This window comes from Mirounga leonina, unplaced genomic scaffold, assembly GCF_011800145.1.
Source record: "Mirounga leonina isolate KUSES-001 unplaced genomic scaffold, KU_Mleo_1.0 Mir_165, whole genome shotgun sequence".
NCBI lineage: Eukaryota > Metazoa > Chordata > Mammalia > Carnivora > Phocidae > Mirounga > Mirounga leonina.
The window spans coordinates 8,674,356-8,687,552 of NW_023270415.1; the positions used below are offsets into that span (position 1 = coordinate 8,674,356).

At 41.6% G+C, this 13,197-nt stretch overlaps 1 protein-coding gene across 1 annotated transcript in view; it reads left to right on the plus strand.

The window, feature by feature from the left end:
• The window catches only part of XKR4 (XK related 4), a 417,256-nt gene extending 404,956 nt beyond the window's left edge, over positions 1-12,300 (plus strand). The window contains exon 3 of the mRNA XM_035011164.1: positions 11,333-12,300. Coding sequence (XP_034867055.1) covers positions 11,333-12,279 — 947 coding nt within the window. The 3' untranslated portion in view covers positions 12,280-12,300. The remainder of the gene's footprint in view (positions 1-11,332) is intronic.
• The last annotated feature ends 897 nt before the right edge of the window (positions 12,301-13,197 follow it).

Sequence of the window (13,197 nt, forward strand, 5' to 3'; positions counted from 1 at the left end):
TGGGCAAAATCACTTACATCAAAGAAGTGATGCTGTGAGAAATAAATAAAATAATAAATGTGACAAAGCCACACAGCAATGATTGATACGTGCTGGGATTTTTTAATTATTTTAGTCTTGCTGTTGTCCAACCAGGTCCCTCTTTGATGGGTGGGAGAAGAACACAGCCTCTGTCTGTCTCTACCCCTGTTTCCCTCTCTATTTCTCTTCATTTTGCCCCATTTCACCCCCTACCCTAAGGGAGAAAAATTTAAAGAAAAAAATAGCATGGTGGTTAAAAAAATTTTAAAGGGATAGAAAATAAACTTAAAGAAAAATGCAATCCTATTGAATTTTACTCAGGTTACTTATTTTATGTCTTTTGAGTAGCAATTTCTATCATCATTTTATTTTCAGTATAAATTTAACCATGCAATTTGTAATATTGTACAGAGAATGGTGACTTCTTGCCTTCTCTTATTTACAGAATTTTTTTTCCTAGAGAAAGCATGAGATGTTTTCAAAGTCCCCCACACAAAATGTTTGTCTTCTTGGGAAATTTTAATAAAAATCTAAAAATAATAAAATTTAAAATTATCAAATGGATGGAGCTATGTGAAATCATCTGTGATTTTTTTTTCCAATCAGAAGGAAATAACTTCCCACATTCGTTAAGACACTTTGCTTCTCTCAACAACTTTCTTCAACTATTTTCATATTAAAATACTTTTTTAAATTTCAATTCAATGTTTCCCTTATCAACACCTTAGCAGCCTTACAATTTGCCTTGCAAAGAAGTTGAAATCCTCAGAATGGATTACGAGAAGTATGCATATCCCTACCAAAACTAAACATATTAAGCATTTAAATATTTTTAATCAGAACTATTACAAGGTTTAAAACAGAGATAAATGGTTTCAATGCAAGACTTAGAACATCCGAGACCCCGTGGAGCTTGTATTACTTACTTACCTTCCCCGCACTCACTGAAGATCAGAGCACAGAGGGCTTTCCATTTTTTTCAATTATTACATTCTTTCAGCCAGGTGAATTCGATATGAGTCCAGCCGAGAGGATTTACTGCTTTTATATCTGTAACTAAGACAAGTTCTAAGCATGCTGAAGAAATAGAAAACCACTCTGGTTCTGGATCTTCATTTTGTGAACTCCTACTCTTAGATCATATAATCCACTGAAATTGGGAACGTTTTTCCTCAGGTGAAAATGCAGGGAAATCAGGAGGGCTGTTTTAGTCCAGAAAATGTGAAGGAAAGAAGAGCATGATTTTCCTCCTAGTTGCTCATGCTTCTGATCTGTTTTGTAAAAAGAATTCAAAATGGGATCCTTGAGCAAATATGGTTGCTGTGAGCCTGAAGGAGCAGGTGTGGTGGCAATCCTGTGGGAGTCGGCTGCCCGACTCGGGCTGTTCCAAGGTCATGTACATTTCGCCATGCTGTCATCCCGTGAGCTTAGACCATGAGAGATTTGAGAACTCACTGCACTTGTTCATGCCTCACATCCCTGTTGCAGATGGTCATACCCATCTCCTGCCATGGTGGACAGAGTTTGGAATCTGTGAATTTCGATGCCTGCCCTCCTCGGCAAGTTATTTACTCTTTGCGTCTCTGTTTCCCTGAGTTCAAAACAGTGCTTGCCTCAAAGTGTTATCGTGAACTTCAGATGTGACAAAAGATGTAGGTACCCAGCACATCACAGTGCACAAATCAAATCACAGTGCACAAATCAAGGGCCCAACAAATGCTTGCTCCTCTTTTATTTGTCTATGATTATGAGCCTCAAATGCGCTAAGGAATCCGTAAAGTTTTTTGACTACAGGAAATCAATATTATATCATCATCTAAAATTCAGTGTCTCGTTTGTTTGATTAGGGGCTGTGCGTTTAGGAGAAAAAGTTATCGTGTTAGTGATGATAAGACAGTATGTAGTATGAATGGCTAAATGATCATCTCACCTGCAAAGCTGGGAAGGGTGGTGTTGTAAATCATCCGTTCCCAAACTGCTGGTGAGGAAATACCTTGAATTTCCAACAAAAATGTTGAAATTGACAAGATGAAAAAAATGGGGTGAAAGGAAGGGTGAAATCAAGAGAGTGGGCAAATACACAATATGAGAGCGGCTACTTAGATGACAAATTAACTAATTTCAGAAACTGCTACACAAGAGAGTGACAGATGTCAGGGACAATGGTCAGCCGTAGGACACAGATCCAGCCCTTTCAGGTAGACATATCCATCATCAACCACACAAATATATAATGACAGCAGGTGTACCGGGATGCAGAGTGAAGAACAAATGCGAGATGACAAGGATTTGGGTGACAACAAGTGATAGGATTTGGGTTGGAGGCTAGGAAAGACTTCCCTAAGGAATGAAGCTGAAACTGGCAACTGAAAGGTGAATAGGGATTCACTGGAGAGAAGTGACTTTTCAAGAGGGAGCCCAGCATTTCCTGTTTCTAGGAAGAAAATGAAGTTTTTTATTATTACTATTATTTAGATTTTATTTATTTATTTGAGAGAGAGAGACAGAGATAACGAGAGACAGCCAGAGTGGCAAGGAGAGGGAGAGAAGAAGGCTCCCCGCTAAGCAGGGAGTCCGAAGCGGGGTTCGATCCCAGGACCCTGGGATCATGACCCGAGCTGAATGCAGACGCTTAGCTGACTGAGCCACCCAAGTGCCCAAAAATGCAGTCTTATTGAGCATGTGAGGAATGGAGACAAGGCAGTTTGAAGTGCAGAGAGGCAGGGACAAGATGAGACAAGAAAGGTCGGACGGCCTTGAGAGCTACTGGGCGAGGTTTTCCAAAAGGTGCTGGTAAAACACCAGTGATCAGCGAGTTAGTTTCTAGCAAAGCCCTTCTGTCTCAGTCAGTACAGGGAAAGAAACATTCAGGAAAGGGTAGATGCAGGAAGATTCAGATTCAAGGAGTAGATCCAAGGTGACATCCAGAGGCGTCTCCCTGATGGCCGAAAGTCATCTTCCCTGGTGATGGATTCTGATTCCGCAGGAAGGGTATATCCATTCTATCATTCCCTCTGTTTTTGTAGATGCTTGAAATTTTACATAATAATGAATGTTTTAAGTTAAAAATAAAAAAGCCCTTTCTTACCAGCAGCAGTTTGGTTATCAACGTGGATCAGTGGCCAGGTGTTTTGCTAAGATTGTAGCAAATCTTGCAGGGGATTGGGTACAATCTCCTGGCCTCTTGCAGGAGAAGGGTTACAACCGCCCTCCCTCAGGAGGAGAAAAGAGACAGGCTCATTCTGTTTGTTGAAGAAGCAAAGAATTAAGAGTGCTTGGTTAAATTCCCCAAACCTCCTACATCTGGGGAATTAGGCTATAAATCTTAGGAAGCATTCTCTGGGGATTTCCAAGAATTGTTTACACCCAGACCACAAACAACAAGACGGGAGTACAGACTTTATTTCTCAGTGTTTTGGCATTTGCAGCTCAGACTGAAATTGCAAAGAAGCAGAGGAGAGCAATGAAGAATTGTGCACATTTTTTGAATATCTCATTCTCTCTGTGGTTCCAGGTTTACATTTGGAATAGTCTTTCTCCCTCTCTATTTCTTCCTCTTTCTTGCTCTCTCCCTTCCTTTCGACCTTGCCTTCTCTCTCTCAAAGTGCCAATTCTTAACATGATGGCAGGCACCACACAAGGCACTAAAGAATAGGAAGGTAAACAAGGCAGGTACTCATCCTTACCTAAAGGTCCACTCTAGCGAACAACATAATAATTAAATTTAAATTAAATAATTAACATTAGCATGAAATAAAGCACAAAATCAAACATAATTTTAGACCAGGATATGTGACCTGAAGGAAGAATACCGCATACCTTAAATGAAAATATGTTTGTAGAGAGAACAAATTTACACTTGGGGGCCAGAAGTAGCCCCCTCCTAGTCTAGAGGTCCCCAAATCAAAACAGTTTCTTGCATTATAATATTTCCAAGGGTCTTATATTCCATACCAGCCCCATTCTTTCCATTCTTTTGGAAAGGAAATGTTTAATGTGAGATAGTAGAGCTTTTGCCCACAACCTCCTCCCCTAGCCCCCATCAACCCTACTTTAAGCTGTTATTTTTTTTTTTTTAGATTTTATTTATTTATTTGACAGAGAGAGAGATAGCGAGAGCAGGAACACAAGCAGGGGGAGTGGGAGAGGGAGAAGCAGGCTTCCCGCTAAGCAGGGGGCCTGACATGGGGCTCGATCCCAGGACCCTGGGATCATGACCTGAGCCGAAGGCAGACACTTAATGACTGAGCCACCCAGGCGCCTCTCTAAGCTGTTATTTTATCCTAAATAAAATATAAAAATTTTCTACATCTGTCATTAAGATTGCATTTAAGGGACACCTGGGTGGCTCAGTCGGTTAAGCGTCTGCCTTCGGCTCAGGCCATGATCCCGGAGTTCCAGGATCGAGTCCCACATCGGGGAGAGAGCCTGCTTCTCCCTCTGCCTGCCACTCCCCCTGCTTGTGCTCTCTCTCTCTGACAAATAAATATATAAAATCTTCTAAAAAAAAAAAAGATTGCATTTAGATCCAACTTAGAGGAAGATTATAGGAAAGCAAGTTACCTGTAATAAAAAACAGAAGTTAGCAGTGATGAATCCTTTCAATGGGAGCTCTTTGAAAGCAAATCTGGATTTGGAGCAAAGCCATAGGATTCAGAGCAAGGACCAGAGACAAGCAGGTAGAACAGACCATTGACATTGAAATAAAGTAACTTCCTTTCTTATTTTGAATTTATTTTAGTTTTAGGAACAGTTGGAAGGTTACGTTTGGACAATACCAAACCTTAGTTCATTAATACAACTACTGTTTAAAAAATACAAACTGAGGGTTGCTGGAGTGGTGCGGGGTGAGAAGGATGGGGTGGCTGGGTGATAGACACTGGGGAGGGTATGGGCTATGGTGAGCACTGTGAATTGTGTAAGACTGCTGAATCACATACCTGTACCTCTGAAACAAATAATACATTATATGTTATAAGAAAAAGAAGGTAGGAGGAAGGGAAAAATGAAGGGGGGGAATCGGAGGGGGAGACGAACCATGAGAGACTATGGACTCTGAGAAACAAACTGAGGGTTCTAGAGGGGAGGGGGTGGGGGGATGGGTTAGCCTGGTGATGGGTATTAAAGAGGGCACTTATTGAATGGAGCACTTATACGCAAACAATGAATCATGGAACATTACATCAAAAACTAATGATGTAATGTATGGTGATTAACATAACACAATAACATTAAATTAAAAAATAATAATAATAACTCTACTCCATGTCATGTTTCCCCAAGAAATGGGGAAAAAGAGCGAAGAAGAACAGAGCAGAAGCAAAGCGGGGGAGAAGGACAAGTGACTGACAGAAGGAGAAGAAAGAGAAGGAAGAAAAGCACACAAAAGAGAAATGGAAACACCAGTAGAGCAAAAGACATCCATAAGAAGCAAGGAGAAAAGAGGGAAGAAAGTCAAAACTTTGTTGTTCACTTGGACAACGTGATACCGATTTCTATCAGTTCCCTTTGAAATGCTAATTAGCTGACTAGCTAGTATCAGACTCAAAACCCTCATTCTGAAAAAAAAATCTTTATTCAAATTGGAAAAGTATCTCAGTCTTCCTCTGAGGAACTAGTCTCTGAATTACTAAGCACTGTCTAACAATTCTCAGAAGCTAGAAGTAGCCCCCACCCCATCTAGAGGTTTTTAAAGAAAAATTCTTGGATCATATTTCCAAAAGGGTTATATCCCTTACCAAACCCTATCCAAATATATAGATATTCAACTCAAAATGATGGAATAAACTGTCCACTGGCTTTATGGTCATTGAATTCTCTTATTCAAAGTCAGATCAATTGTTTGGGCTGCAGGGAGAAAACAAAAACACCTGGGGTCAGCTGGACTCAATTCAGTGGCGAGGGTTTACTGGAAGGAACAACTTCTCCTCTACCCTCTTGGTTCTGTGTCTGCGGGCCTGCAAATTAAATTGACAAACAGATTAGCAAGACAAAATACAGATTTAATTACATATAGAATCACGTATGTAATCATGTGTGTAAATGTGTAAATTATGTATGTAATTATGTATGTACACACAGGAGTTCCCAAAGAGATGTGACTCCAAGGAGGTCATTAGATTTTGGAGTTTATCTTAATAGGGGATAGGGAGGGGCAGAAGGACACTTCTGGGAGAACAAATGTCTTCTTAAAAGTGGGGAATAAAGGGCATTTATGGAAAAACAAATGACTTTTGGAAAGATAAAGCACTTAAGAGAGTAGATGGGAGATATTATAGTTTTACGATTGTCTATTTGGGTGTGGTGCCAACTTCTCCTCTCCAAGATGATTCAAGTTGCTCCAGGGGAGGGCATTTATGACAGTTGAGTTCTTTTAAGATGCTCTGCTTTTAGGCAGACAAGAGAATCCAGGAACTCAAATGCCCTCAGCTCGAAATAATTTTTACGCCACAGTGGTTTATACTGGACCCCTTCAGATGCAACGCACCCAAATGGCACATATTGTAAACACTTGGATTTGGATGGCTTTGCAATCTGGCATTTCTCAGTCCGTCAAGCTGCCTACAAAATCATCTTCTTAGAACTGTGGCAGCCTACCCGGAAATTCATGTTCTCTCTCATTCCGAGAAGGGTATTACACTAACAACAGGGGGCGAAGAGGAAGAAAAATTGTCTTCCTTCCACGAGAAAGCAAACACTGTCATCTACAGCCAGATCGCTTCCAGGTATCTGATCGTGTGTACATGAAGCACACAGACAGCCTGCAGGTTCTCAGGGAAATAATCAGACACACAACTCTGCGGCCAGAGAAGTCTGGTGCAGGGATGGCTTCGCTGAGTGCTGAGGTGGACCAGATGGGTGGAGACGCAGGAGGAGTGCAGGCAATCTCTCAGGGAGAGGCCTCGAAGGGAGGAGGCCCAGGAGCAGCATCCCAACCAGTGCCAGTAGCTCAAGGATGAGCAGATAAACATGGAGAAACAAGAAACAAAGAATAGAAGGAAAAACGAAAAAGAGACAAATCTGAAATAAAGGAGAAGCGAGTCAGTCAAGTGAAGAGCAATTCTTGGGGTAAAAGGAGGCTTGTCACATGTTTGTAATCCCTGGGGAAGGAACTCCTGCTGAGGAAGAGCCAGGATACAGACACAGGGGATAACTGATAGGGTCTTTGATCCAAGAAGCTGGGTGGGGGGCGTGGGGGGGTATTAGCTATGGAGTAGAAGGACAATTTTCATCAGAAACAAGCGTGGTGAAAGAAAGAGGGAAGATAAATCACGTAACCTCTCCAAGGGAGACTTGGTTTCTTTTCTACAAAATGAGATCATGGCACTAGATAAGCTCTGAGGTGTTATCATCTATTTTAACATTTTAATAAATAATAGAATCGCATTGAGTCCTCTGTAGCTGTTTTGGGAGTTTTATTTTAGAGTGAAGTTTTGTAACTGATATGCTATTTATTATTTTGAAACAAAATACTGATGGACACATTATATATTTCTTGGAACTACTGAAGGAATCTTTATATTTCAATATCTTAATGGTGTGTGGGGGGGGATATTGTTCAGTGTCACTTATGTAATATTCCAGCTTGGAATGTGTAACCTGAATATCAGACTATGAGGAAACAGACAAACCCAAAACAAAGAACATTCTTTTTTTTTTTTTTTTTTTTTTTGGTACCGTACTCATCAAAAATATGCCAATGTCAAAAAAGCAAAGAAAGTTGGTGGAAATATTCCTGATTAAAGGAAACTAAGTTGATAAGACAACAAAATGCAATATCTGATTCCAGACTCAATTCTGTACCACAGGGAAAAATCCTAAAATGGACATAAATTGGAATATTGATGGTGGATACCATGGATTAGGAAAAAAGTATTGTATCAGTGTTAAATTGATTAAAGTTGATAAACTTACTGTGGTTATCTAAAAGAATACCTCTGTGCATAAGAAATAGACATTGATATATTTTAGGGTAGAGGGCCATTGTCTTAGTCTTTTGGGGCTGTTACAACATAATACTACAGGCTGTGTAGTTTATAAACAGCAGAAATATACTGCTCACAGTTCTGGAACCTAGAGGCTAAGATCAGGATGCCAGCATGGTCTGGTGAGAGCTCTCTTCTGTGTTGAAGACCTTCTCATTGTATTGTATCTCATTATGGCAGAAGGGGCTTAGGGAGTTCTATGGGCCTCTTTTGTAAGTCACTAATCCCATTCATAATTTAAGAACCTCCCGAAGTCCCCTCCTACTAATACCATCATCTTTAAGGGTTAGGATTTCAACATATGAACTGAGGGGGACACAAACATTCAGACCATAGCAGCCATGATGTATGCAGTTTACTCTCAAATGGTTGGGAGAGAAAAAAGGTGGGGGGAGTGATAAAGCAAGGGAGGCCAAATGATAATCTGGGCAAAGATTATATAGGTGTTCAATGTACTATTTTTATTTTTGCAATTCTTCTGTTAAATTTGAAATTATTTTCAAACAAAAAGTGAAAATATACATTGTTAGCTAAAATAGTACTTAGAGTTCTCTGTGCCAGCCCCAGAAGTTCCAGACAATTCTACTTTAATAATAATGCAGTGCCTTACTGAAGGAATCTTTCTTGAAACAACTGAGTTGATACTATCTGTGTAAAAAAGCAAAAAATTAAGCATTTCATGATAATGTGAATTTGTAATAACAACTCTTAAGACTGCCCCACATTTTCTGTTCAGGCATATATTTGTCTTATAAAAATTAATTGCTAAACAGAAGGGGGGAAAAATCAAATGAACCAGGGAAATTCTAACTGTTGCTAAAGCAAAGAATTCATAACAGGAGTGGTCATCAACGGACATGAAATTTGCCTTGGCTATAGGCGAAAAATCAACTTTGTAAATCGTAAGATACACAGAAGGCAAAGCTGATAGAAAATCTTCCTTTTTCTACTGCCAGAATATTGTTTTACCAAGTTCCTGAAGTGTCCGGTGCAGGCTGAATTATTCTTTTAGGATATGCAATAAAAGGGGTGCCGATTACAGGGGAATTTGGACTAAGCCAATTTTCCAATTCTTTTAAATGCGACGACAGATGATCTTATGATGCTGTGTATGTAAGGTTTGGTTTTTGTTTTTTACTATTAGTCACTGCTTTGAAAAATAGCCTTTAGTAAGATCTGCCTGTGAAAACTGGTACCCTCATGGTTCTGACTACCTTTCACGCTTTGTCCACCTGACCAGCAATGCAGCCATCTTCCTGAAGGTGGCGCTGTGCGTGAGCACTGTCCCCATGGCGCGGGGATGTGGAAAGGGAGGGGCTTTTCCGTGCTGCCTCCGCGCTAGGGCGCAGCATACACACACAAGGAGGACACGGTCTACTCCAGAACAATCCATACCATGGCGGATGGTACAGATAAAGAATGAGGTCATGAGCAGCTCCTATGCCACTCAAAGGTGTTGGGACTAAAATGGCACAAACTTTTGTTCTTATGTTCTAACCTGAAAATAAGGGTGTCGTTCTCAGAGTCATTATTCCATGACCTTTTATTTGTCATTGTCTCACCTTCTTGTTTTTTCTAATTTTTCTTCCTACCCTCTCTTTTCACTTCCAAATTTGCTTTACAATTGATGTCGGTCTTTTCCCCCCCATAGAAATTATATTATCATTAAATAGAGAAAAAAAGAAAACAAATGAACAACAAAAAAAGAAAAAAAATTAAAAACACAAGAAAAAGAAAAGAACTTATATTATCAAAAACTCCTTTGTGTACTGGTCTCTAACTGACCTAAAATATTGCCGTAACTGCCAGAGAGTTATGGGAACGGAAGATTTTTGCGCTAGCCAGAAAAAAAGCTGAAGATCCAGAGTAAGATGTGGGCGTCCTGTTAGCTTGAGAGAGAAGCTAGAGGCAGGACACCCTGCTAGAGAAGTGGCCATTGGAAAATAGTTTCTCGTCAATATTGTCTTTTGGAGTTCACCTTACTCAAGGAGAATGTGCAAGAAATGATTGTTGAGGTTGACTTTTTTTTCCATCAATTAGCATGCCTCGTTCCCACAAGAGTCATTTTTTTTCCAATTCATTTTTCAAGGATCATAGACAACAGATTTTCTCTGTCAAAATATAAAAGCACAGTACCAGTTCCATCACAAGTTCTTGGCCATCCTTCCTCTACTTTTTCCATTCTAGTCCAAAAACTAGAATGTGGCCTGGTTATGATGAGTATCTGTGGAGAAAAACCAGCTGGACTTTAAAACACAAAACCTATTCTTAGTCTTGATAAGTCTTGTTACAGCTTGTTGGGTAGTATGCAGATTGACTAACATTCCCGTGGCAACGTGAATTCCCCACATGAGCTCTTTCCCAAAGGAGGCCAGTGTGTTTTCAGGTGAGCCCTGTCCATGTCTAGACCATACAGGTGATGCTTCAGACACCACAGGTGGAACAAAAGTGGAAGGAAATAATACGAGTTCCTTTAAAAACTTGTAAACAAACTTTTAGAGAACATAATAACCAAGTGGGGTTCATAAAATAAGAGAAATGGTTGAGAGGTGATTTCTGTACAATCTTCCCTCTACAAAGGAGTAAGCAGTGAGTGACAGTGAACAGACAGGTCTTCTAAGGGAAAGGCAGTACGGAACAGACAAAAGCTGTAGGAAGAATTATGTTCAGATTAGAGTAGGACAAACTGCATCCCAGGTAAGACAAGAAACATTGCCAAGGAGGTTTTATGGCCTCTTTTTTCTTATTTGTAAGAAAGAGTAGACTTTCTTTTGTGAACGAAGTGCATTTATTCTTGTTTAGAAGCAGAAAGGTAAACCAGCTAGCCCCTCACGTTTCCGATGATTATTCATCCCTTTCATTCAGAGAATCTCAAAGCTGCCAGGAACCTTGGAGATCATCCACTTCGTAAATGAGGACGCCAGTTTAAACGACTGTCCAAAGTCACGCAGAGTTGACACAGCAACCCAGTCTTTGGGCCATAGTTATTTTCCCACCCCACAAAACCACCTCCTTAGTTTATCTATTTCCACCATATACATGGAAAGTTCACCCCCCACACACCTGCTTTCCCAATCCCACTCCCCACGTGTGTTTTGAGCAGCATTCCCGCCGAACGTCATGACTTCTCCATATGGTTGGGTCCACAGAGGACAGACACTAGGAGCCCCATCTGAGTGGTTAGCCCAGCTAAAACTCTAAGAAATGAAGGGCTTCGCTGAGGTCACAGCTAGCCTGTCCCAAGGCTCCAGCACCACGTGATTTACTTTTAGGGGACAGCACTGCATCTCACTTTTGACAGAATGTCTTCCTTTTTGCCTTTGTAGGTTTCACAGCAGCAGCCTCCCTCGTGTCTTTGGCTTGGGCCTTGGCCTCCTACCAGAAGGCCCTCCGGGACTCTCGAGACGACAAGAAGCCCATCAGCTACATGGCCGTTGTCATCCAGTTCTGCTGGCACTTCTTTACCATTGCCGCCAGAGTCATCACCTTTGCCCTCTTTGCCTCGGTTTTCCAGCTGTACTTTGGGATCTTCATCGTCCTCCACTGGTGCATCATGACCTTCTGGATCGTCCACTGTGAGACAGAATTCTGCATCACCAAATGGGAAGAGATTGTGTTCGACATGGTGGTGGGGATCATCTACATCTTCAGCTGGTTCAACGTCAAGGAAGGCAGGACACGCTGCAGGCTCTTCATTTACTATTTTGTGATCCTGTTGGAAAATACAGCCTTGAGTGCCCTCTGGTACCTCTACAAGGCTCCCCAGATTGCAGATGCGTTTGCCATCCCAGCGCTGTGTGTGGTGTTCAGCAGCTTTTTAACTGGCGTCGTTTTTATGCTGATGTATTATGCCTTCTTTCACCCCAACGGACCCCGATTCGGGCAGTCACCAAGTTGTGCTTGTGAGGACCCAGTCGCTGCCTTCACTCTGCCTCCAGAAGTGGCCACAAGCACGCTCCGGTCCATCTCCAACAACCGCAGTGTCGCCAGCGACCGCGACCAGAAATTTGCTGAGCGCGATGGGTGCGTACCTGTCTTTCAGGTGAGGCCCACTGCCCCATCCACCCCATCCTCTCGCCCACCACGGATTGAAGAATCTGTCATTAAAATTGACCTGTTCAGGAATAGGTACCCAGCGTGGGAGAGACATGTTTTGGACCGAAGCCTGCGAAAGGCCATTTTAGCCTTTGAATGTTCCCCGTCTCCTCCAAGGCTGCAGTACAAAGATGATGCCCTTATTCAGGAGCGGTTGGAGTATGAAACCACTTTATAAAATAGAAGGCCTCGGAGGAGCCACAACCTCCAGGTGAAGGGGTGAGAGCAGGGCTGTGGCAATAATGAAACTCTGTCCTAGAGCAGGGTAACGGGCTGTAACGCGCTTCGTCTGACCCTCCATCAGCTGACTGCCTGCTGCTGGTCTCCTTTCAGAACAACGGCTGAAGGGAACGAACCGAACCATGCCAGCTCAGGAGGACTCCTTGTTGCTACCAGCCCCTCCTGCCCACTTTCAGCGTGTCCACCAGAGGGTCCTATGAGCACGAAAAAGGTTGCCTCCAATCAATAGGGTGTTTTGATGGAGTTAACGGATCTTTGCATAAAAATATATTCAGTCACACGCACACACATGCTTACACACATGGCAGCAGTCCTCTGTCAAAATAGCTTAGGTGATTTTTTTTTCTCGATGCAAAGCTCTGATTCTGAATATAAAAACAGAGAGAGAGAGAATATATCCCTCAAGACTCCAGAAAAAAAATAATACTGACTTAGAAAAGAATTTCATAGACCATTCTCATTTGGAAACCACTACCATGCGTGCAAATCCTATCCCATGGACAGCAAACTCAACTGTTGTTTACATGTGTATTCGAATGGATGGAATGGTTCATTTTCAACACATTTCAGGATTTGTTTTTTTATTTTAAATTTTCAGTTGAGAACATCCTTTCCGACAGAAATCCTATGCAGCACATGTATGGCTTTCGACAAGACCAAGGAGCTCGATGATTTCATGATGTAAAAAATTAAATGATAATCATGATTCAGTATTCAGTTGCAAAAATTTAATAAGTACATGAAGAGGAAGCGGGGAAACAAGGCAAAAACGAGCATCTGATTTCCCCGCCTGCCGCAGCTCACACCGGTAGGGAGGTGCAGAGCGGCAGGAGAGGAGCGTACTGAACTGGATGTT